Raw genomic sequence first — 25,875 nt, forward strand, 5'->3', positions numbered from 1 at the left:
AAATCGGAAACAATGCTCTTCAAAGCTCGCTCGCCTTCAACTGAGATCTTATACTGTGGAATAAGGGGCAGCTTAATTCCATGTTTCAAAACTATTTTAACAGGCTCAATCTGCAAAACACCGACATCATTGTCATCAACTGCCCACAAACACTCTGGTACATTACTGAATTCTGGCGGCAAAGGTCTAGTCAAGAATTGCGAAACAGAACATTGCTGTGGTGAAATCGTCAAACGCACTCCATCAGAAGAACAATGAATTACTGCATTTAATTCCTTCAACATATTCAACCCCAGCAAATTCTCTCCACAATTCGAAGTCAAGAGAAATGGACAGTGGTCCGTAAAGGGACCCAAAGAAATAGGTACCGGTGAAGAAACCGGACAAACAACTGGTGTGCCAGAAAACCCTACAGAAACATTGGTTTGCCCTGACAGTGGAATGTTTGGAACCCGAGAATGATCAATGGAGCACTTCTGTGCTGCAGTGTCTATCAAAAATTGATGTTTCCTATTTCCCACTACCATTTCAACGTAGGGACCTTTCTGATTAACGGGAATAGGTGTAGGTTCCAAACCCTGCTTCGGGCAATCCTAATGAAACAAAATATCATCAAAAGGAAGTTCTTCAGATAGATATGCAGCAGAAGGATGATCAAATATGTTTCTAGTATCCACACTCGAAGTCTGATTATCCTGTGAAAAAGGTTGTTGGGGATCCTGCGAAAACTGGCCTCTACCAGGGCCCCCTACACCCGGGCAACCTCTGGATCGTCTACCCATATTTCCAAATGTGTTATTCGACCTCTGTCGAAGGACGGGGCATTGTGCACGCCAATGACCCTCCTGGCGACAATAGGCACACTGGTTAATATTCACAGGACCCAAGGGCACATTCCCTCGTGGAACATACTGACCTCTAATCTGCGAACTACCCCCTCTGGGGCCTCTAACAATTTGCAGTAACAATACTTTAGTCTTCAAATCACCTTTTCTCTTCTCGACTCTTTTTCATTATTGACACGGTTCTCGTAGTACTGAGCCATGTGCAGTACTTCTGATTGGGATTTCGCCTGCCAAGCGCTCTCAGAAGACATAATTTGTGATTGGATGTCAGGCAGCAATCCACGTACAAATTTGTCCACAAATAATCTTTTCCCAGACTCTGTGCCTAAGTCTTGTCCACTGAAATCCGAGAATACCTGTTCGAACCGATTAAAGAACTCAGTAGCACCCTCAGATTTTCCTTGGACACAGGCCATAAGCTTGTCACAAATAATTCTCTTTTCGGGGATTATAGTTTTCAGTTTTGCAATGATTCTGTCAGGCAAAGTTAGTATCACCTGAGGTGGTCTCTCACCAGCTGGCCTTTCCCCATCAAGCCTAACTATGTTAGCCCATGTATCTCCCAACCCTCGTACATCGTCTATAGTTCTAACTTGTTTCCACAAATCTACAGGCAGGAGTACAGGGAATATCAAATCAATGTCGCCTAGGGTAAACACTGAGGACTGCAAAACGGACTCTATCTCTTTATAGAACCCTGTCGGATTTTTCCTAATGTCAGGAATAGTTTGTCTAATAGTATTCACTTCCTGTCGTGAAAACGGGACGTGAACAAACTACGATACATAATGTGCAGGAATGTCCACAGCAGGTGTACTTGCTGCAGCATTAGCAGGAATCTCAACCTTTGGGACAAATGTCGGAGGAACCTCTCTCATAGGCAACTGAGATGTAGGCAACTCTGAACGCTTACTAAGCAACAGAGCTAAGTCGAGCGCTAAAGCAGTTGAAGAAGTGTCAAGTGAAAAAGCTCTCTTATAAATGCTCAATAACTCTGTGGGACAACTAACCTTTCTCTTTAAACATTCATCCTGCAGGTACTCTACCATTACCTGTATCACTCTCCTCTGCATTTCTAGCGTATATTGACTGTATGTGTCATATACCTCAACTGGAGTTCTCGATATGTCTGAAATCCATCTAATCGCATCTTTTGTACAAATTCGCGCCTCCTCAGATGTCGATTTACGACACGGAAGAAATCGTTTCTGTACATATATACTTTCTTCTTCGTCATCCTCATTCCGTAACCTTTCCAACTCCTTTCTATACTCAAATATCCTCTCAACATGCTCATGTACCTTCTCCACAGTGTCTCTTGAAAACGCTAAAGTATTCAGGTCCCTCAACCCTTGTGGGAGGTCTGCATTATTTAATTTACCCCACATTACACATAAATGAATCCCTAAACCTTCAATGAAAACATTTTTCTCAGGAAAATTATCCATATTAGAAATTGTGGCAAGAACATTAGCTCGATCATTTCTCTCCATACAATGCTTAGCCCATGCAAACAAATCCTGTTTCTTTTCTGTAGGAACAGTATTACGAGTAACAATCCTCGACCCTGCACCCTGTTCAACTACAAGCGGTACAGAACTACTTGAGAGTGAGGGTGCAGGCAAATTCAATGGAGGTACTATTACTGGTGCAATGGGAAGAGGCAGAGGAGCAGGTGGAGGAACAACCGGAGGAATAGGAACAACAGGTTGAGCAGGAAGAGCAGGAATAACAGCAGGAAGAGGTACAGCAGGAGGAAGAGGAACATACGGAGGTGGTGCAGAGGCACCAGGCCTTCGTTCATTTAACAATTTGTCGATAAACTCATCAGAAACATGAAGATCTTTAGAAGGATAGATTTTCTGAATACCGAGTGAGAAAGCCCTGTCCATATTCCTAACCGACTCAGACTGTTTGTCCTGAACATATAACAATGCCTTTTCAGCATTTGTTTTATGACGGCGCACATGTTTTTCGCTACTTTTAAGCTGCTGCAACGCTTCTCTTTTCCAATTTTGCAAAACATCAAATGCTGCAGGTCTGGCCTTCTTTTTTAACAAGACTGACTCTAAATATTCAATACGAGGGATCTCAAAACTACCATTGACTGGCCACTGAAGTTCGGAGGCATGTCTGCTTTGTCTGTGCCAAATTTTATTAAATACTACACTTCCAATGCCATGCTTACAGTACATAGTACATGCCGGTGACCCATCCTGTGGTGCCGGACGGCTAAATTCCAAAGATTGTCTATCGCTGCGGAATAATGCCCTAAAGCAGCTAGACAATTTCCCAGGCATTTCTCAAATACTCAGTGTTACCTGGTCAATAATTGTGTCAATGCGCCAAATTCAAATTGTCAGGGTTGAATTAAGAGTTGGGTAACGACTCACCTGACCAAACCTAAGGAGGACCGATCGGTTTACAAAGGACTTACCTAACGAATTTTACCTTGTGTATGGTGATTTCGGCAAATCTGCCCGCCTCAAAAAATTCACCATCGTCAAGATGCCGTCTCAGACCACACGGCTATCGTCCAGGGAACGGATCGTGCAGCGCTGTTGAGGTGTCGCGTCTCGTTCAGTCGGGCCCGTTATGTCACACCGTCCGATCCCGGTCCGATAGCGTGCGTCAACCTTCAATAATCCGGCATCAATCTTGAGGGTCCCTATTCCGGGCGCCAACTGTGAAAACAAGGAAATAATATGAGGCAGGGTAACCAAAAAGGAAACACACCAAACACAGGTTACAAAGGAACATACAAAGCACTTTATTTTATACTGAATCCAGTTACAAAAGAACAGAACAAAATTCAGATAGCTATCGACCCTCAGTACAACAAAGCGAACTCCGGCGTGGTTCGGTGTGCTCAGTGAGTGCAAATATTCATTGAAACAGTCAGGCTTTTATACATTTCTCCAGCCTGTTGTCCAGCCTTTCTTCAGGTTAACCATTCCATAAATAAGTTACTGCTCTAGGGTCCCTTGCCAGGTCAAATCTAGTTCATCTTAGGTTTATACATTAACAAGAAGAAATGGTAATAATGTATGCTCTAGGCCTAACATTACAATGCAGGACTTAATTTATACAATATAGTTAAGCAGGTGTTCTCATTCAATTATAGATCAGTTTCGGTGATACAGGTAATCCATTGCACACAGGTCAGCAGAAGGACAAGGTCTCAGCTCATGACCCTAACAAGTGGCCTGCAGGCAAGTTATACATTAGCTGTACAGAGGTCATGACAATCGAGTTCTGTTCTGAATAACATAGGCTACCATTTTAGCTCACATGGTGGCTTTATAGAGCAAGAAAACCTAAAATGGCGGCTTGACTCAAAATGACAGTTTACATGGTTTCTAAGGTCAGGACCTTGCAATGCGAGTTTATTCACATGTAGTTTATAAGCAGCTTGTTAGCAGCTTGGCGTAGTCCAATATACATATATTCATAGCAATAGGAGGCACGATATAATTTCTAGTTTGACAGCATGAGGGGATTGATAGGTTGATCGGGGAAACACTTGTGTATAGATGTGTTATAAATGCCATATCATATCATATTACAGTTGGCGCATCCGTCAGAGGGAGAGCGGTGCGCCATCCAGCCCTTCTAGGCATTTACAGTCTTGGAGAGGCAGTTGTTGCTTTGTCCATTAGTATTGATCTAAATATGTGAAATTCATTTGTACGCGCGCCGCTGGTGTATCTACACCTCCACTAGAGGGAAAGCAGCAGGTATCTACGCGCGCCGCTGGTGTATCTACACCTCCACTAGAGGGAACGCAGCGGGTATCTATGCGTGCCGCTGGTGTATCTACACCTCCACTAGTGGGAACGCGGCGGGCATCTATGCGTGCCACTGGTGTATCTACACCTCCACTAGTGGGAATGCAGCGGGCATCTATGCATGCCGCTGGTGTATCTATATCTCCACTAGTGGGAACACAACGGGTATCTATGCACGCCCCTGGTGTATCTACACCTCCACTAGTGGAAACGCAGCGGGTATCTACACACGCCGCTGGTGTATCTACACCTCCACTAGTGGGAACGCAGCGGGCATCTATGCGTGCCCCTGGTGTATCTACACCTCCACTAGTGGAAACGCAGCGGGTATCTACACACGCCGCTGGTGTATCTACACCTCCACTAGTGGGAATGCAGCGGGCATCTATGCGTGCTGCTGGTGTATCTACACCTCCACTAGTGGGAACGCAGGGGGTATGTACGCGCGGCGCGTTCCCACTGACTCCCTCCTCCCAGGAAGTCTGGCCGCCTCCTGGCAGGGAGGAGCTTCCGGTTCGCTTTATGTTTAGGAAAGTGACCAGGAGCTGGCACGGTGGGCGTTTCATGGACCCCCAAAGATTGCTGCTGTGCTGGGGAGAACTAGGCCGCCATGGCGAGCTGAACCTCCGGTGACCAGCACACCTGCGCCAGCGGTATATCTGTTCTGTTACATACCTCTGTGAAGCACTCAATAAATAGCATACGTGTAAAAGAGAAGGCGACCGCTATTACCCAAGGAAGGTGGCACGGGTGGGAGCAGGCGAGGGGTGCGCTCTTATTGATTTTAGAAAAGTGAGGACAAAATAAAACGAAATGTAGGATCTCTACAGGAGAAGTATCTGAAAGATGCATTGAGAGTAAGTCCGCTGAGTCGCCATTGCGCGTTGGGCACAGTGTCCATTACTTACGTTGGCATAGGCAGAATTCAAGACGCGCCCGCTGTGCCCATGATACAGGCAATGACAGGGCAATTCATCCCTCTAGAGCAGTGGTCTTCAAACTTTTTTGGCCAGGGCCCCCATGAGCAAAATTTGGGCAGGTCGGGACCCCCCAGAAATGCCAAATGCACAGTATATATTGCGCGCCGTCACCTGCTCCCATCACAGTCGCTGGGCTCCCTCATCCCACTCCTACCCAGTCGCTGGTCTCTCCCCACCCCATCACACACCCTGGGCTCTCCCCACTCTGCTCCCACCACTATCCCATGGTTCCCGCCCATTGTGCTCCCACCATAATCCCTGGGTTCCCCCATCCCGTTCCCAACAGTCTGAGGGCAAGTGGCAGCTGGTGATTTATTTATTTATTTTTTTTAAGTGGAGGGCATGACTATTTCTGCCAAAAATGCAATAGCGACCGAGCATAGTGAGGGAGCTCGAACCAATAAGGGGAGGTTAGGGGGGGTTTCCCCCTGTGAATTTTTTTAAATAATGGGTTAAAATGTTGCATTGTAGAGCATACTTTGAACAAAAAATGGGTAAATAGCCAAACAGTTTGCAATTGGTGCTGGGAGTCCAGGGGGCAGGCATTGATATTGATATTTATATTTTATTTCTATCGCGCTCGTACACAAGTGTTTCAGAGCGTGACAAGGCAAGGGAGGGGAACAGAGGAGAAGAAAACAGCCATCTTACTAGGCCCAGTAACATTGAGAACGCACAAGTGCGAGGGGGAGGGGAAAAGTGCATTGAAGGGGGGAGAAGTGGAAAGTGCGAAGCAGAGGAGAAACAGATAAATAAACATTGGCCTGCGTGTGGGTGCTGAAACGGCCTGCTCTGGCTGCTCTGTCCGTATGTGCAAGGAGGCGCAGGAGCTCCCCCTCAGACATACAGACATGCAGTGCCCCAGCCAGCATTTCCAATGAGCTATGCAATGCTGGCGAAGCAAAACGCCCCAGCACTTGCATGGCTCAGTGAGCATGTGCGGCTGGGGAACTAAACTAAACTGTCAAAGGGAAACTGTTTCCCTTTGACAGTTCAGCCAGCCCAGGAGCACTCCATTAGCTAGATAAAACAGTTGAGGGAGTGCCCACTGTTTCACTGGGCAGGCTCCTTAGCTCCTCCATAATGGGTGAGGGGCCACTGGGTGGGCGCCCCCTCGCCATTATGGATGAGCCGCCAGGCTCGGACAGGCCTATAGGGCAATGCCTGTATCAAAAATGTAAAATGCTAGTGTGGGCCAGTCAAAATGGGCCACCATTTTGGCCAATGTGGACCAGTTTGATGAGTTACTTAACTATGCAGTTAGTAATGTTGACCGTTGTTGCTGAATATATCACAATTTACTTACATTTTAACACAAAGCACCCCCTTGGGTACTATTGAAACAGTGGGCTTCATTAGAACTCTGGCAGTAGCTGTGCTGGTAAAACCGGCACGGCTGCCGCTGGAGTTGCATCCGCGTCCGGCACCCGCGAATGGGCAATTACCAGGTCATGCCGAGTTAGGCGGACATAATTGACCTTTCGTGGGTGCCGGTACCGGTAGATCCCCATTCCCATTGAGCCCCATAGGGCTCAATGGGAATGGGGGGCTCGGATGCACCGGCAACGTTCGTAACGGTGCCGGTGCAGCCAACGAACTGTGCTCGCGGGTGCCGCACGGCCTACCAGGTCAGACCTGGTGGGCTGGCAGGCACACGCAAGCACAACTCTTACTATGGCGGTACGGTAGCAACGGTGCCAGTAGCTTACCAGCACCGTTGTTACCATACAGCCATAGTTGTAATGATGCCCAGTCTGTGACTAAAGGAATGAATATCCATTTACAACTGTGGGTCACTTTTTCATTGTTGTCTGAGACAGTTTCATGCTTCAGCCCGACCATGTGAGCCACCCCTATCATTTCTACGAATCTAAAAAAAAAAAAAGTTTTTTTTTTTTTTTTTTTTTTTTTTAAATTCATGCTGAGATCTCAGGGCCCCCCAGGGATGCACCCGCGGACCCCTAGGGGGTCGCGACCCACAGTTTGAATACCGCTGCTCTAGAGCCTTAGCCACACCACACACAATGACGTGGCTCTTCCCCAGGGGCCCTGCTGGTTCACCTTGATGGTTGTGAAGGCTGCATGCGTGATGTCCTGGTCTGCGTGATCTCCCCCCACCCCTCCCCCCGCCCACCCTGCACCTTCCCTTGACTTGCAACGCACTCGGGGGTAGAGGGACGTGTGGGTTCAGTCCTTGAGTAGCAGGTGGCATGTCAGGGCAGCATGGCACATGGGTAGCTCAGAAAACGCCCATGTTAACTTGAAACCCACCGAAGCGGAACACGGTTCCCTGAGTATCACCCCCTTCCTTCTGTACACGACACAGGGCGTGACACGCACAGGGTTCCGCGACATTGTGTGGCGTTGCATGGCCTCTGTCGCAACCCCCTGGCCTCCAGCGTCCTGAGGGCTCTTTCCTTCCCCCACCTGCCTGCTCTCCGGACCGGCTTTGCCTGCTGGCCCAGCTCAGTGACTGCATTCTCCCGGGTTGCACCCAACTCGTGCACGAGCAGCCTTCGTGCTTCGTAAGCCGGCTGTGGACACAGCGCCCAGAGGCTGTTGTATTTGTACCCTCTTTAAGATGACAGCATGGGCTGGGCCTCCTTTACTCTTTACTAGGAGCTGAAAGGTGCCGGCCCTTGCTGGCTTACATGCATGCGTTTGCAGTGACAAAACGTATCATATTCTATATAACGCTTTATGACGCATTCCTCCTACTTCCAGGCGCTTGAGTATTAGGTGTTGTTATAGCCCAGTGGTACTAAATGTATCCCCCCTCAAAAGGATAAAGGCTCGAGTCAGCCCTGGCAAGATTCGAACTCGCAGAGCGGGCACTGGCTCCCCGTCCCATGCCAGCGCTTTACTTGCTGAGTTACCCGTGCCAGGACGTTCTGCCATATGCCTGTTGCTAACCCACCCCTACAGCACAGAGAGGAAAAACCCACAGGCACTGCCTACCAGCATGGCGAGATGCTGGCAGCTGCCTGTGTTTACCCATTATTAGCAGTAGGAAAAGGCCTTTTTCGACAGACAAGGGGGTAACTGATTTCGGGGGCCTGCAGGAATAATGACATGCGCATTTTTGGGACTCTTCCTGTGGGCAAAGCACCCAATGCGCCATGTGGTCTGCATGTAGCATGACATCCGGTGCCCGCTGGGTCCTGAGACACACGTCCACCTCTGGGATCGATGGGTCGGCCGGAGTGATGCTGATCTTGAGATCACTGGGAAGGGGGCCGAGAAGGGAGGGCGTGGGGGGGGGGCGATAGTACGGGGCCCGGTTCTGCCTCGAGTCTTTAATGCAGTCATTAACGCTGGTGCTGTCCCCAACACACGGTGGGCTGCTGCCATAATGCCCAGATATAAAAAGGGAGCAAAAGAGGCGCCAGGGAATGACCCCGTCTCCTTGTTAGAGGGGGGCGGGGCAGATATCCGCCAAAGGAATTCAAGGTCGTTTACACGAGTGCGTACATTCAGTGGCCATAGTTAGCCATTTACCGTGAATAACACCAAACTGCGTGCTTAGGGAAGTACACAGCCCCCAATAACACCAAACTGCGTGCTTAGAAAAGTACACAGCCCTGAAAAACATCCAAACTGCGTGCTTAGGGAACTACACAGCCCCCCCCCGAATAACACCAAACTGCGTGCATAGGGAAGTACACAGCCCCCCCGAATAACACCAAACTGCGTGCTTAGGGAACTACACAGCCCCCCCCCCCGAATAATACCAAACTGCGTGCTTAGGGAAGTACACAGCCCCCCCCAGGGAATAATACCAAACAGCGTGCTTAGGGAACTACACAGCCCCCCCCGAATAATACCAAACTGCGTGCTTAGGGAAGTACACAGCCCCCCCGAATAACACCAAACTGCGTGCTTAGGGAACTACACAGCCCCCCCCGAATAATACCAAACTGCGTGCTTAGGGAAGTACACAGCCCCCCCGAATAACACCAAACTGCGTGCTTAGGAAAGTACACAGCCCCGAATAACACCAAACTGCGTGCTTAGGGAAGTGCACAGCCCCCCCGAATAACACCAAACTGCGTGCTTAGGAAAGTACACAGCCCCGAATAACACCAAACTGCGTGCTTAGGGAAGTACACAGCCCCCAATAACACCAAACTGCGTGCTTAGGGAAGTACCCAGCCCTGAAAAACATCCAAACTGCGTGCTGAGGTAAGTACACAGCCCTGAATAACACAAAATTGCGTGCTTAGGGAAGTACACAGCCCCCAATAACACCAAACTGCGTGCTTAGGATAGTGCACAGCCCCGAATAACACCAAACGGTGTGCTTAACAGCAAAGTAAATAGCCCTGAATAACACCAAACTGCGTGCCCACGAAAGTGCACAGCCCCGAATAACACCAAACTGCGTGCTTAGGAATAACACCAGAAAGTACACAGCCCCGAATAACACCAAACTGCGTGCTTAGGAAGTGCACAGCCCCGAATAACACCAAACGGTGCGCTTAACAGCAAAGTAAACAGCCCTGAATAACACCAAACTGCGTGCCCACGAAAGTGCACAGCCCCCAATAACACCAAACTGCGTGCTTAGGGAAGTACCCAGCCCTGAAAAACATCCAAACTACGTGCTGAGGTAAATACACAGCCCCGAATAACACCAAACTGCGTGCTTAGGATAGTGCACAGCCCCGGATAACACCAAACGGTGTGCTTAACAGCAAAGTAAATAGCCCTGAATAACACCAAACTGCGTGCCCACGAAAGTGCACAGCCCCGAATAACACCAAACTGCGTGCTTAGGAATAACACCAGAAAGTACACAGCCCCGAATAACACCAAACTGCGTGCTTAGGATAGTGCACAGCCCCGAATAACACCAAACGGTGTGCTTAACAGCAAAGTAAACAGCCCTGAATAACACCAAACTGCCTGCCTACGAAAGTACACAGTCCCGAATAACACCAAACGGTGTGCTTAACAGCAAAGTAAACAGCCCTGAATAACACCAAACTGCGTGCCCACGAAAGTGCACAGCCCCGAATAACACCAAACTGCGTGCTTAGGAATAACACCAGAAAGTACACAGCCCCGAATAACACCAAACTGTGTGCTTAGAAAACTATACAGCCCCGAATAACACCAAACTGCATGCTTAGGAATAACACCAGAAAGTGCACAGCCCCGATTAACACCAAACTGTGTTCCTGTTTTTGCAGATCTCAAACAGCTTTCTATGGTGTTCCCAGGAACCAGTTCTAGCGGGTATTGGATGCCTACAATATTCCTGCATCTCTACTGTCAATTATACAGGCTTTATACTCTAATAACAGGGCCTCTGTGTGATGGGGCTGAGCGGTGAGCGACAGGGCTGCCTTTTGGCCCCGCTCCTCTTTGCCTTTATATAAATAGGCTAATAGAGGAGTTGGTGGCCAGCAGGATGGATTGTTTTTGGTGATTTCTTTTGCGGATGATGACGTTTTACTGTCTACAACCCCGATGTCCATAAAGCAAACCTTGGCTGTATTTATAAAGAAATGTGCTGAACTCGCCTAGAAATAAAACTAAAGCAAAACGCGTGTCTTTAGACACAGACTGGCAACAAATTCTACTGTTAACATCAATGCAGAAGGTATAGGACTCGAGCAGGTCACTGCATAACGTTACTTGGGTTTGCCCTTTGCTGAGAATGGCTCCTGGTCCGAACCAAGTAATTAAAGCTACCGCGACCTTGAGCAAATATAGCGGGGGATCCAGAAATGTTCCCAAACCCATGGGGTGGGGGGGGGGGGACTGACTGGAGTCTTACAATGCTATAGGCTGCCGACCGTCCTAGCATCTGTGTATGGAGTAGAGATCTGGGAGTGTGGCTGAAATCAAATTCCTGAAATCCTTGCTGGTCCAGCCAACCAATGCACCCACTAATACATCTCGAATGCAATCTCTGTCCCATTGTGCCACCGGTTACCCTAAAACCCCTTTTTGTTCAGGGGTTGCCTCTGGATGCTACCGAATGTATACAGGTTTAAAGAACTACTGATACTTTTTCTGGCATTGGAAGGTATCTGACTGATTCCATGGTTAAAACACGTCAAGTTTTGGTGTAACAGACGGAGTCTTGGCATTTTGTGGGATCAGCCATCTGCCATGGTGGCTGGCTCCAAGGAGCTCGTCAAGCGGGCTGGTATACTAGAAGGAAGATCAATGGAGGTCGCCTGTTCCAAGCTCTCTTGTGGCCAACAGCCTTTGAAGTCCAAGCAAGATTTCGGTTCTGAACAGTATTTGGACGTTATATCACTTTTTTATGATTTAAGAGCAGGTACTTTGCGAGTAGCGGCCTTTAAAAAGAACCGGAACGAGTCAAATAGCACCGAATGTTTGGTATGTGGGCCCCCCCCCCTTCGAATCTGTTTCCCATTTTATGCTGTTTTGCCCCCCTGCTTCTACTGACCTATGGGAGGGTTAAACCTGTCTTATTGTGTTGGGAAATACTTGCACAGGGCATGGTTACGAAGGACAAGAGTGATACGCACCAGGGGGGATAAATCTGCTTAACTGCATTTTAACGTTCCTGTTTTGTATTATTTTAATTACCATTGTAGTTTGTATATGAATTTAGCTTTGTGATACTTGGCTTTAGACTTCTTCTCTTTTTAAACTTATGATTGTATCTTTCACGTATGTTTTATGTGGTAGAGTCTGGTATGTTTTATGGACCATGCTTTGGTGGTACGAAGGCCGAATAAAGCTCAAATCAATCAATCATCAATCAATCAATCATCAAATGGATGAATGTGTGTCCCTGGAGCCTGGATAAGGGGCTGCATCCTTTGCCAGCCTCCTTAGATCAGGTCCTTCCCCTCGTCTCAGAAACTGGGGCCGCGGGAATTCACATCGGTTCCTGCAGGACCGACCTCTCGGCCTCAGGAGCTTTCTCTTTCTCCTCGTCAAATCTGGTAGTGAAATGCCATCTCGACGACCCCTGCCACCTGCACCCTCTCAACAAAAATGCGCCCGCTAGGTGGAATCTTAACCTGGTTCTTCTTACCATACGTAATAAGCCCTTTGAACCCATGGCTACTACCGATATTAAATTGGTTTCTTGGAAGGTTGCGATCCTTGTTGCTATAACTTCTACACGGTGAGCGACTGAGCGAGTGAGTGAGCGATGAGTGAGTTGTTGGCTCTTTTCTCTGATGAACCTTTCACAATCTTTTATCGGGACAAGATTGTCCTTCACACGCATTCATCTTTTTTACTGAAGGTTGTTAATGTTAGAGATCATTTATAACGTGCACTATCACCACTGGAGTGGTCTCCTGCCGCTCTGGTGGATCTGAATGGAAAGAGTGTGGGGTGGTTTAGTAGGGCATAGTGGGAAGAGGTAGGGCGAGAGTTGTGATGTCCTGTGGTCGTCTTCAGTTTCAATTTGCAGCGTTCGCTGAGCTGTAGGTGCGATTTACGGCTCAGTAGATTCCCATGTGCTGTTGGGTGGCTTTATGTGTGGTTTGTTTTGTTGTTGCAGTGTAGTGAAGCGCGTGCAGATGGCTGTGCAGAGAAGAGGTTGCGTTTGTTTACTGTTTAAGAGGTGTATGTGGAACTTGAGGTTTTTTGGATGGGTTAGTGGGGCTTTTTTATTACCTCGTTGGTTTGGACGTCTGTGCTCAGTGTCTCTGCCTGTGCTGTGTGCTGGGTGTTAGTAGTGGTTTCCAGTGTTGTGTGTGTCTTTCCTAGTCTTTCCCGTCTGAGGTGAATAGGCAGGTTTTAAGTAGTTTTCTGAAATTTAGGTAATCCTTCGTATCGCATATTTCTTTCAGGATGGTGTTGCAAGGTGTTGCTGATAGGTGGGAGAATGATGTCCTCCAGGGTTTTTCCTTGTGTGCGGTTTTGATGTGAGGCGAATGTTGTCGCTTGATCTTAGTGGTCTTGTCGGTAAGTAAATGGTTATTTTCTTTTGTAGGAATTCTGCTCCTTGGCCATGGATTGCTCTGTGCGTTATGCACATTGTTTTGAATGTGATTTGTTGTTTGATAGGGAGCTAGTGTAACATTTTTAGCACTGAGGTGATGTGGTCCCTTCGTGATAGTTTAAGGAGTCACCTGGCCACTGCATTTTGGATGTGTTGCCGTTTCTTTAGCAGGCGTTCCGGCATTTTGAGGTAAAGGCTATTGGCGTAGTCTATTCTGGACATGATGAGGGCGATGATGGTGAGTGTTTTGTGGGTTGAGAGGAACGGTAGGATCCTTTTTACTGTGTGTAGGAGGAAGAATTATTTCTTGATTATTGCGTTTACTTGTGGTTCTACTGTTAGTTTGTTGTCCATTAGGACTCCAAGGTTTTTGATAGTTTTCAATAGTGTTGGTGTTGTTCCTAGTTCTGTGGGCCATGGGGTGTAGTGGTTGTTTTCCTGGGTCTTCAGTATAGCCATTATTTCTGTTTTGCCTGGGTTGAGTTTGAGGCTGTTTGTGTTCATCCATTCATAGATGTCTTGTAGACAGTCTTCCAGTGGTGAGTTTTCTTCTTGTGCGTCTTCAATTTTGTAGATGATTTGCGTGTTGTCTGTGTAGTTGTAGCACATAAGGCTGTGTCTTTTTATGAGTTTGATTAATGGGGTCAGGTAAATATTGAAGAGCAGTGTGGATAGGGAGGATCCTTGTGGTACTCCACAGATGGTTTTCCTGGGAATCAAATTAAAACGTTTGATCCAGACGGTTTGTGTTCTATCGGTTAGGAAATGATTTCATTCACAGTACGGCTAAATCAGGGATTCCTATTTCTTAGTCCTTTGATGAGCATGTCATGGCTGACTTTGTCCAACTCTGCGGAGAGGTCCAGTAGTAACAGAGTTTGTGTCAGAGTCTGCGTTTGTCTTTAGATCATCCCAGATTGAGAGGAGTGCTGTCTCTCTCCCTCTCTTAGGCCTAAAGCCGACTTGTGTCTAGCAGGTGGTGTTTTTCTGTGTATTCTTATGTTAGTCCATAGACGTAGGTTTCAAGTAGTTTTGCTGGGTGGGCAATATCTGGGATAGGTCCGTAGTTAGAAAGGTCTTCCACATTTCCTGCCGTATCCTTGAAGAGTGGTTTAATGTACGCTGATTTGAATGATCACAGTACTTTCCCTGTTGCAAGTGATAGGTTAAAGAGGTTTCTGTAGCATTCCAGAGGTGTGCCCTGTGCAAGGATTGTCTTGAATATATCTGGAGGGCAGGTGTCCACGGGGAGCCTGCTTTGTTTCTGCTTTTTACCATATTGACAAATGTCTCTACTGGTATTTGGGGGAGCTTTGGAGTTTGTACTGAAATTCCATGGTTGGGGGTGTCGGTTGAGTGTTTTGGTTGACTGGTCTGCTTTGTATGATTCGGTGGATGGTGCTGATTTTATTTTTGAAGTGGTCTGCAAGGTCGTTGCATAGTTTCAGTGAGGGTACCAGGTGGGTTCTTCATTTCGTTTATGATGCTGAATAGTTCTTTTTGGAAATTGTTGGCTTTGGTGATTCGGTTGTCATAGTATTTCTTTTTGGCCTTTTGAATCTCCTTTTTGTATGATTGGATTTGTCGTTGATATTGTGATATTTTTACCTGATCCTTGTTTTTTTCCCCATTCTAGTTCCCGCTTCTTCTTGTTTCTTTTCATGGCGCTGAGGAGGGGAGTAATCCCTTTTGCCATTGCTCTCTTTCCTGATGGGGTGGAAGGTTTTTCCTGGGAGATGTTGTCGATTGTTTCAGTAATCCATTCATGAAGTAGGTCTGTTTTTCCATCGAGGTCAGCTTCATCCAGGTTATTAGTTGATGGTTTTGTGAGTTCAAGTTGTTCTAACAAGTTGCTACCTTTGATGGTCTTCAAGTTTCATTTCATGACAGCTGGAAGTTTTATGGGCAGGTTGGTTGTTTTAGTAGGTAGCATAATCACAGCTGGATGATGAGGTGGTCGCTCCAGAGTATCTTTATTGGCGGTGCAGAAGTGATGAGTTTTTTGTTGGTGAAGATTGTATCGAGCCTGTCTCCCTCTGTGTGTGTTGCTCCTTTAACTAACTAATATAGTTTAATTGTCTTGAGTTGCTCGACAAGTGATTTTTGTGAGTTTGCGTTTTCTTCTTCAAACCAGATGATGAGGTCTTCAAGGATTATCAAGTGTTCATGTTCGATGGCTAGGTTGGTGATGGCTTCTGTGAAGGTGTCATTGAATGCTGCGTCCTATGTCGGTGGTCGTAAACCAGAGCAAAGTTTGTTTTTGTTGGGGTTCACTGTCAGATGGAGGATTAGGGATTCGCAGTTTTTCGATTATTAGTGGTTCATCTGCTTTATATTTTCAGATGCTCACTGTATGCTATTACAAGTCCTCCTCCTCTTTTTTTCATGATTACCTGTGAGCACTTGATGTTGTCGGGAAGGCAGTGTAGTGTGATTTTGTAGTTGTCGTCTAGCCATGTTTCTGTGACGAAAAGGATGTCGATACCACCGTTGCACAGTAGGTCTCTCGTTGTCAGGTTGGTCTTCTTCCATTTTACTCTCAGGATGTGATCGTTGTTGAGTGCGATCTGATTCATTGTCAACAAGGTCTACTAGATTCATTATCGGGTTGTTGATTCCTTTCGGTTCCTCTTCTCGATTTTGTTGTGTTTGATGGAGGTGTCCTCGTGGTTTTGTGCTATATAGAGTAAGGACGTCGATTTCGTTCATTTTCCTTCTCACGGTTTCTGTTCTTTTCCTGCGTGGTTCCTGCAAGTTTTTGGTTTGTGTAGCAACGTTAGTGGTGTTGAGTTGTTCTGGTGGGTTGTCAGTTACATGGTACGGTGTAAGGTATAGAGATTTTTCTCTTCTGATCACATTTGTTCTGTTGCCCACCGTGTTTGTGGGGGTGTGTTCTGCATTCGTGGTTAGTTCCAAGGGATGAGAGACGTGGTGTGGTTCTATTTGGTTTATTCCTTGTCTTGTTTTTCTTTGGCAGCATCCTCTTCTGTGTTACGGCATGTTGCGGTCCCTAGTGGTGAGTTGGTTTAGAAGTTTGAGTTTAGGTTGCAGGGGCGGTAGCCCACGTTGGGATTATAGCGGTACTTGGCTTCTTTACGTTGTGATTATAGGTATAATGGTGTAACCTGGGCGGTCTTGTCACTTGATATGCAGGTGGTAATCAGGTAGGAGGTGAGGCTGCTGGCCGGAGAAATTACTGGGGCGTCCTTACTCTACAGTTAGTTTGTCAGGGGTGGGGTAAGGGGAAGTCCCAGACTTGAACAGGGTTGTTGTTGGGGCGTCTGGTTATCTCATTGGGGGGGGTGTCCAGCAGTTACCCACAATGTGAGTCAGAGTTCTAATGTATCACTTTCCTGGGACAGGTGGGCCCAAGTGGGGAGGAGTTCGAGTTTGTAGGAGTAGCAGTCAGTGCAACTTAATTGGTGGGTGTTTGGTTTGGAGGGGAGAAAGGGCCTTCCCCGAGCTTTAAATTAGTTTGAGATTGAAAACATTGTAACAGAATTTCATATTGTATTCTTTCCGGAACCATCTTCTGCTGCCGAGAGAGTCCTCAATAACTAGGAGGTTGGGAGAGCACTTAAGAGAACAAAGTGCTTCAGACGTCGTCAGATGTTTTTGTCACATTTGGCAATTCTAAGAAAGGTGCACAGGCACACAATGCACCATGTCCATATTCTCCTGCTTCTAATGCACCATGTCCATGTGGATATTCTCCTGCTTCTAATGCACCGTGTCCATGTGGATATTCTCCTGCTTCTAATGCACCGTGTCCATGTGGATATTCTCCTGCTTCTAATGCACCGTGTCCATGTGGATATTCTCCTGCTTCTAATGCACCGTGTCCATGTGGATATTCTCCTGCTTCTAATGCACCGTGTCCATGTGGATATTCTCCTGCTTCTAATGCACCGTGTCCATGTGGATATTCTCCTGCTTCTAATGCACCATGTCCATGTGGATATTCTCCTGCTTCTAATGCACCATGTCCATGTGGATATTCTCCTGCTTCTATTGCACCATGTCCATGTGGATATTCTCCTGCTTCTAATGCACCATGTCCATGTGGATATTCTCCTGCTTCTATTGCACCATGTCCATGTGGATATTCTCCTGCTTCTAGTGCACCATGTCCATGTGGATATTCTCCTGCTTCTATTGCACCATGTCCATGTGGATATTCTCCTTATTCTAATGCACCGTGTCCATGTGGATATTCTCCTGCTTCTAATGCACCATGTCCATGTGGATATTCTCCTGCTTCTAATGCACCGTGTCCATGTGGATATTCTCCTGCATCTTCGAGGTTTACTCTGGTCAAGGTCTCCAAAAGATCTTCATGTCCACCAAGTTAGAGCCGAAGCAACCTCAGTTGCCTTTCAGGAATATGTCCCATGGGGGCCCATCGCAAAAGCAGCTACTTGGGCTGCCCTGCTGGATTTCTGTAAACACTAGTGCCTTGACTTGCGTTTTAGTGCTGATGCTCAGTTTTTGCAGGCAGTTCCCCAAAATCTCTTCAAATGATGTAATTAGGACCATACACCCATTAACTCTCTCCCAGTGCAAGGGAATCTACTATAAGTATGAAGGAAAGGGGAGAGGACATAGGAATTAGAAAAAGTTACTCACCGTAGTGACTAACATATCCCTAGTCCAGAGTCCCCCTTCCTCCAAAAGTCTGCCGGCCGTCCCCTCTGAAAATATTCTTAACTGTTAGTACATCAGCGACCTTGGCGAACAGAAAAGGACTCACAAGTGAGGCCCTGGGCAGTGCCCAGGAAGGCTGGTCATACATGCACTGCCCCTTGCATTAAATACAAAAAGTTCTAACATTTATTTGTGCTACAAAAAAGTGCTCTGGTCCTGTCCTGCAGGACAGTATGTCCCCATGAGTATGGGGGAAAGGGGACTATGGACTAGAAGTAAATTAGTCACTACGGTGAGCAACTCTTTTCTAACCATGAGGAAGAGGAGGGCGTCCGTTGTGGCCTGGAATGGTCTTATGTGGGAGGCAGTGTTGCCTCAGGAACTCTTGGATTCATAATCTAAAGATTCCCTCCTGCAGCTGTGGAGGGATCTTCAAAAATCAAGTGCGCCGGACACTTCCTCAATCTCCCGAGGGAGGGATCCTGTCAGTTGTTGGCGTCACTTTGGCTCAATTAGGTCGCCCATTTCTAGGGTGGTTGATATCCGTGGATTAGTTTGACACACGATAACATATTCCCTACATTGGAAGGTCTCCAACGGGCCATTACCTCTGGTTAATGGACTCTCACTGACAAATTGATGTAACTTTATTGTAGGCATGTGTCCATTCCAACCATCAACAAAGACTGAGTGCACAATCTCAGTGAAGATTCAATGAAGCCTTTGTTCCTGACATCTTACCATTCACCTTAGAGCTTGGTCATTCCAACTACGACAGCTGGTTCTGAGGCCACTGCTTTTGTTACCTCTGCCCCAGATGGAGCGTCCAAGCATTTGGATGGCTGGGGTCGTAGGGCATTTGCTTCGGGAAGCTTAGCACTGAGAACATTCAATACCTTGTATGTTCTGGCACACTATATCATGCCATCGGGGAGGCTGCTGGCATGGCGGGGAATCGCTGTCTGCCCAATATTTAGGGCATTCAGATGGTCACGATGCGAAGGACACAGTGAGGGATGTTTTGCAAACTGGATTGGACACTGCCAACTGTCTAGGTGGTTCCATGAGAGAGGGGCGGTGGTATGGTCCCATTACTAGACTAGGTGGACTAATGTAACAGCGGACATAGAAGCTAATGTCTTGGCAGGCCGGCGAACGTTTGTAGAGGTTTAAGGCCTTGCATCAGACGGATACATTCTTAGATCTCTCCGTACCTTCTGCTTCCTTCTCCTCTGAGAGATGAAGCTGGAAGCTCTGTTCTTTTCCACCAAAGGGCTTAGAGTAGAAGGTTCTACTTCTTCAGAACAATTGAGTGGCGATGGGCTGAAAAGCACTTTGTTTCACTGGGCAATCACTGGGAAGACCATCACTTGGTGGATTGGACTGTGTGGTAACGTGTTTTGCGACTTCCCGCAAGGAGCGCCAGAAGGACTAGGTGATCACTTACTGAGGGGTCAGGCAGTGACTTCTACCTTACAGAATGGAGTTAGTCCTTGGAAGGCTCTTCATACCATCACCAAGCATTTGCACCTCCTAGGCCTATGAGAAGGCTAGAGCGGGTGGTCCTACAACATTTCCTCCCCAGAAGTAGTGTCTCAACCTTTTCCCACCTCCATTCAATGTTAGGACATAGCTCTGGGAGTTCTTCATAAGAGGAGGAATCTGTGGTGGGAACGTATCCCTGAGAAGGAGCCATTATTTACTCCTGGTGATGTACGTTCTGATGGATATGATTGTCGTCCCACAGATTCCTCATCACCCTCCCACCTACCCCATTAAATTGACGTACTTGATTCGGCTTTTTGCAATGAATCCCTTGTTCTTATGTGACGTTCTACCATTCAACCCGGTTGCCCGTGGTCAGAAGGGCAGAATTGAAAGGAAGGACACCACCGGTTTCACGTATATGCATGGATGACATCACTTCCGGCATGAGACGGTACAAGGAGCCAAATGCAGCAATCCTCAGATCCAGACAGTTGACTACCTCTGCGGTGTGTTGTACAGGATGAGGGATCCGTGGCAGGAACTCATTCCCGGCAGTCAGTCATATGTTCATTAAATGAATGCCTGGAATTAGCAAGCACCTACAGCGGTATTTCATTCCGGTTTGAGGCTTGTATATGAAATATTTCATGCATTCTCTGATTTATATCTCAGTAGTCATTGCCTTTATCTATGGTTTCAAACGTGATTCCTAAACTTCGTGCAGAGTGTAAAAACTCCTAACGGAAGTGTTTTCGGTTGGCGGAACAATAGAAACCTGTGGTTACCAGAAGTGGCAAAACGAATGGGGTACAGCCCCAGTGGTGCGGGGGGCCTGCTAGCACATCTCATAGGAGCGGGCCTCACTTGGAGAAAAAAAAATGAAAACAAATATTTTTTCAATTTCTTTTTTTAAAAATGTTTCTTTTTAAATTCACTCTGCATTCATAAATGCAGAGTGACTACAAAAAGAAACTTTCTTTTTGAAGTACGGGGGCTCCCCCTAGCCCATGACATGGAAGAGCCCAGTCTGCAGGCCTATGATTTCCGTTATGGTTTGGTCCTTAATGGAAATAATTTATTTATGAAGTCAGAGTGACTTCAAAAAGAAACTATTTCTTTTGGAAGTAATAGGGCTCCTCTCAACCCCATGACATGTGCCTGTGTGAGTGTATGGTGAAAGGGTGCACACAAATGTATGGGTGGCTGGGTGTGCATTTGTGCGTGTACGGTGAAAGGGTGCACACTTAAATGTAGAGGTGGCTGCCTGTGTGTGCCTATATGGTGAAAGAGTGCACACTTATATGTATGGATGGCTGGTGTGCATGCGTGTATATGGTGAATGGTGTGTGTACTTGTGTTCAGGGGCGCAACAAAACTTACATTTCGGGGGTGCTAATCCTTCAAATGTTTGGAGAAGCGCTAACTTCACGTGTGGTGGCGAGGGGCAAAAGTATTTGTGTGGGGGCATCTAACTTCTTTACGCATTTTAATGAGACTATTCTAGTGCAGCTTCAATGTTACAAGCAGTTACCTCTCTCCTTTAAGTCTGAAAGCACCCACTTATGGACTGCTGTGAGAATGAGCGGTCTCCTGTTCCCTCTCTGCCCTTCCAACCCGTCCCCTGGTATGCAAGTACTAAACCCAAATCACGATTTCAATTGCCTAAAAAATTTGGCATTTGAATGCAGGTACTAACAGTGAAATGCTTTATGTTAGCAATTGCTGGGCCCTTGTTAACAGGAAACCCAGGTGCTGTTTAACATCTGTGTCCTGTTCTGTCCGGCAACTGCTCTGAAGGTCAGCCAGGTTGAGTCAACATAGCCCAAAATTTCAGGTGGGGAGGGACGAGGGGGGTGCTGAAGCCCAGTCAACTCAATGGTGTTATGCCACTACTTGTGTTTAGTGCCTTCTCCTCCCCTATTCTTCCTCGTCCCTGTACTTGTTTATGAGGCTGAGTTTTAGCAGAGAAGTGAGAGGCCAGAGCCATACAGAGGGCCTTGGAGGGAACAGGAGAGGTATAGACCACAACAGGATTGACCAGTTCCTTGCAGATTTTAAAGAGTTCGGCCATGTTGTTAGAGTCCACAGAGACCCGGGCTTGAATGTGTGCTCTCTTCTTGATGAGTGTTATTGCTTCGACTGGCATTTTGGTGCAACCAGTCCAAGTGGTATGTCTAAATGTGGCCTGGCATGCTTTACTGTAATGTTTTTCGTGTCTACAATGGTCTACATTGTGCAGCCAGTGGGGCGTGTTTTCAATGTGTCATGGCCTTTTTAATAGCAAAGCATTAATGTTCCTGTGAACTGTTGGTGACTTGCATGTATTGGATTGGTGTTACCCTGCAAAACTATTGCAAACACTCAGAAAGTGTTGCATTAAAACACATATTTATATCTTTCTCCTAATACAGTGTGTGACATACCCCTTCAGCAGCACGTACGTGTGTATTGTGCAAGCTTGATAATCTGGGCCGGCCCAGAGTGTGGCACAACCCGTGATTTGTTGCCGAGTTTGGGGGGTGGGGGGTGGAGCCCTCAGCATGGCTCGCAGGACGGCCCCCACATTTTGTGTTACCACTGGAAAGAGTCTGACAGCAGAGAGTGACTCTTGCAGTCTTGTGAATTATTTATGCATGCTTTGCGCCGAGGGCTGGAAATATCTTGCCAGACTTCGCGTAGCTACGCTCTAGGCCTGTCCATGTTTCTGCTGCTCTCTGTTCTCTTTCAGTGCTCTTTATCATGTGTGCAGAAACTACAGTGCACATTACAGTGCTGTGCGTTCTAGTGTACGTAACCTTTAGATATGCTAAAGTTATGAAAATATTAGAAAGATTAATTAGATGGTAATAATTCATAGTTCTCTTCTTTTACAGCGGAGCAAGAAAATACTCAGAAGAGAACGTTCACTAACTGGATTAATTCGCAACTGGCCAAGGTAATAGTTCACTTATTAAACATGTACTATGAGTGCGTGTGACCGTGCACCATCAAAGTTACTGTATGCCCACACTGAATCCTTTCCTGTAGTTTTCTCAGAAATCCTTTCTAAAGGTCTCTTTTTAGTACTTACGATTGGTAGAATTCAAGTGTCTGTTGCACCAGCCCTCTATCATGGTGTGCCCCTCCCTAGGTCAGGCACAGATTGCTTATGCCCCTAAGTCAGGCACAGATAGCGGATGCCCCTAGATCAGGCACAGATCGCGGATGCCCCTTGGTCAGGCAGAGATTGCGGATGCCTCTAGGTCAAGCACAAATCGCAGATGGCCCTAGGTCAGGTACAGATCACGGATGCCCCTAGGTCAGGCACAAATCGCAGATGGCCCTAGGTCAGGCACAGATTGCGAATGCCCCTAGGTGAGGCACAGATCACAGATGCCCCTAGGTCAGGCACAGATTGCGGATGCCCCTATGTCAGGCCCAGATCACAAATGCCCCTAGGTCAGGCACAGATTGCGGATGCCTCTAGATCAGGCACAGATTGTGGATGCCCCTTGGTCAGGCACAAATCGCGGATGCCCCTAGGTCAGGCACAGATCACAGATGCCCCTAGGTCAAGCACAGATTGCGGATGCCCCTAGGTCAGGCACAGATCACAAATGCCCCTAGGTCAGGCACAGATTGCGGATGCCCTTAGGTCAAGCACAGATTGCAGATGCCCCTAGGTCAGGCACAGATAGCGGATGCCCCTAGATCAGGCACAGATTGTGGATGCCCCTAGGTCAGACACAGATTGCGGATGCCTCTAGGTCAGGCACAGATTGTGGATGCCCCTAGGTCAGGCACAGATCACAAATGCCCCTAGGTCAGGCACATATTGCGGATGCCCCTATGTCAGGCACAGATTGCAAATTCCCCTAGGTCAGGCACAGATTGCGGATGCCCCTTGGTCAGGCACAGATTGCGGATGCCCCTAGGTCAGGCACAGATTGCGGATGCCCCTTGGTCAGGCACAGATTGCGGATGCCCCTAGGTCAGGCACAGATTTTGGACGCCCCTTGGTCAGGCACAGAACACGGATGCCCCTAGGTCAGGCACAGAGTGTGGATGCCCCTAGGTCAGGCACAGATTGCGGATTTTCCTAGGTCAGGCACAGATCGCTGATGGCCCTAGGTCAGGCACAAATTGCGGATGCTCCTAGGTAAGGCACAGATTGCAGATGCCCCTAGGTCAAGCACAGATTATGGATGCCCCTAGGACAGGCACATATTGTGGATGTCCCTACACCAGGCACATATTGTGGATGCCCCTAAGTCAGGCACAGATTGCGGATGCCCCTAGGTCAGGCACAGATTGTGGAGGACCCTAGGTCAGGCACAGATTGCAGATACCCCTCGGTCAGGCACAGATTGGGGATGTCCCTATGCCAGGCACATATTGTGGATGTCCCTAGGTCAGGCACAGATCGCAGATGCCCCTAGGTCAGGCAGAGATTGCGGATGCCCCTAGGTCAGGCAGAGATTGCGGATGCCCCTAGGTAAGTCAGAGATTGCGGATGCCCCTAGGTCAGTCACATATTGCGGATGCCCCTAGGTAAGGCACAGATTGCGGATGCCCCTAGGTCAGGCACAGATTGCGGATGCCCCTAGGTCAGTCACATATTGCGGATGCCCCTAGGTAAGGCACAGATTGCGGATGCCCCTAGGTCAGGCACAGATTGTGGATGCCCCTAGGTCAGGCACAGATCACGGATGCCCCTAGGTCAGGCACAGATCGCGGATGACCCTAGGTCAGGCACCCTAGGTCAGGCACAGATCGTGCATGCCCCTAGGTCAGGCACAGAGTGCAGATGCCCCTAGGTCAGGCACACATTGCGGATGCCCCTAGGTCAGGCACAGATTGCAGATGCCCCTAGGTCAGGCACACATTGCAGATGACCCTAGTTCAGGCACAGATTGCAGATGCCCCTAGGTCAGGCACAGATTGCGGATGCCCCTTGGTCAGGCACAGATTGCAGATGCCCCTAGGTCAGGCATAGATTGCGGATGCCCCTAGGTAAAGCACACATTGCGGATGCCCCTAGTTCAGGCACAGATTGCAGATGCCCCTAGGACAGGCACAGATTGCAGATGCCCCTAGGACAGGCACATATTGTGGATGTCCCTAAACCAGGCACATATTGTGGATGCCCCTAGGTCAGGCACAGATTGCGGATGCCCCTAGGTCAGGCACAGATTGCGGATGCCTCTAGGTAAAGCACAGATTGCGGATTTCCCTAGGTCAGGCACATATTGTGGATGCTCCTAGGTAAGACACAGATTGTGGAGGACCCTAGGTCAGGCACAGATTGCAGATACCCCTCAGTCAGGCACAGATTGGGGATGTCCCTATGCCAGGCACATATTGTGGATGTCCCTAGGTCAGGCACAGATTGCGGATTTCCCTAGGTCAGGCACATATTGTGGATGCTCCTAGGTAAGACACAGATTGCAGATGCCCCTAGGTCAGGCACATATTGTGGATGCTCCTAGGTAAGACACAGATTGCAGATGCCCCTAGGTCAGGCACATATTGTGGATGCTCCTAGGTCAGGCACAGATTGCAGATGCCTCTTGGTCAGGCAGAGATTGCGGATGCCCCTAGGTAAGGCAGAGATTGCGGATGCCCCTAGGTCAGTCACATATTGCGAATGCCCCTAGGTAAGGCACAGATTGCGGATGCCCCTAGGTCAGGCACAGATTGCGGATGCCCCTAGGTCAGGCACAGATCGTGGATGTCTCTACACAAGGCACATATTGTGGATGCCCCTAGGTCAGGCACAGATTGTGGATGCCCCTAGGTCAGGCACAGATCACGGATGCCCCTAGGTCAGGCACAGATCGCGGATGACCCTAGGTCAGGCACCCTAGGTCAGGCACAGATCGTGCATGCCCCTAGGTCAGGCACAGAGTGCAGATGCCCCTAGGTCAGGCACACATTGCGGATGCCCCTAGGTCAGGCACAGATTGCAGATGCCCCTAGGTCAGGCACACATTGCGGATGCCCCTAGTTCAGGCACAGATTGCAGATGCCCCTAGGTGAGGCACAGATTGCAGATGCCCCTAGGCCAGGCACAGATGGTGGATGCCCCTAGGTCAGGCACAGATTGCAGATGCCTCTTGGTCAGGCACAGATTGCAGATGCCCCTAGGTCAGGCATAGATTATGGATGGCCCTAGGTCTGGCACATATTGCGGATGCCCCTAGGTCAGG

At 48.0% G+C, this 25,875-nt stretch overlaps 1 protein-coding gene across 8 annotated transcripts in view; it reads left to right on the top strand.

Annotated features, from left to right (window-relative positions):
* The window catches only part of SYNE2 (spectrin repeat containing nuclear envelope protein 2), a 1,840,150-nt gene that overhangs the window by 197,283 nt on the left and 1,616,992 nt on the right, over positions 1-25,875 (top strand). For all 8 annotated transcript variants that reach the window (XM_069638223.1, XM_069638224.1, XM_069638227.1 and 5 more), the window contains exon 3: positions 22,561-22,622. In XM_069638223.1, coding sequence (XP_069494324.1) covers positions 22,561-22,622 — 62 coding nt within the window. The remainder of the gene's footprint in view (positions 1-22,560; positions 22,623-25,875) is intronic.

This window comes from Ambystoma mexicanum, chromosome 14 (genome assembly GCF_040938575.1).
Source record: "Ambystoma mexicanum isolate Mex_15411 chromosome 14, UKY_AmexF1_1, whole genome shotgun sequence".
Classification (NCBI taxonomy): domain Eukaryota; kingdom Metazoa; phylum Chordata; class Amphibia; order Caudata; family Ambystomatidae; genus Ambystoma; species Ambystoma mexicanum.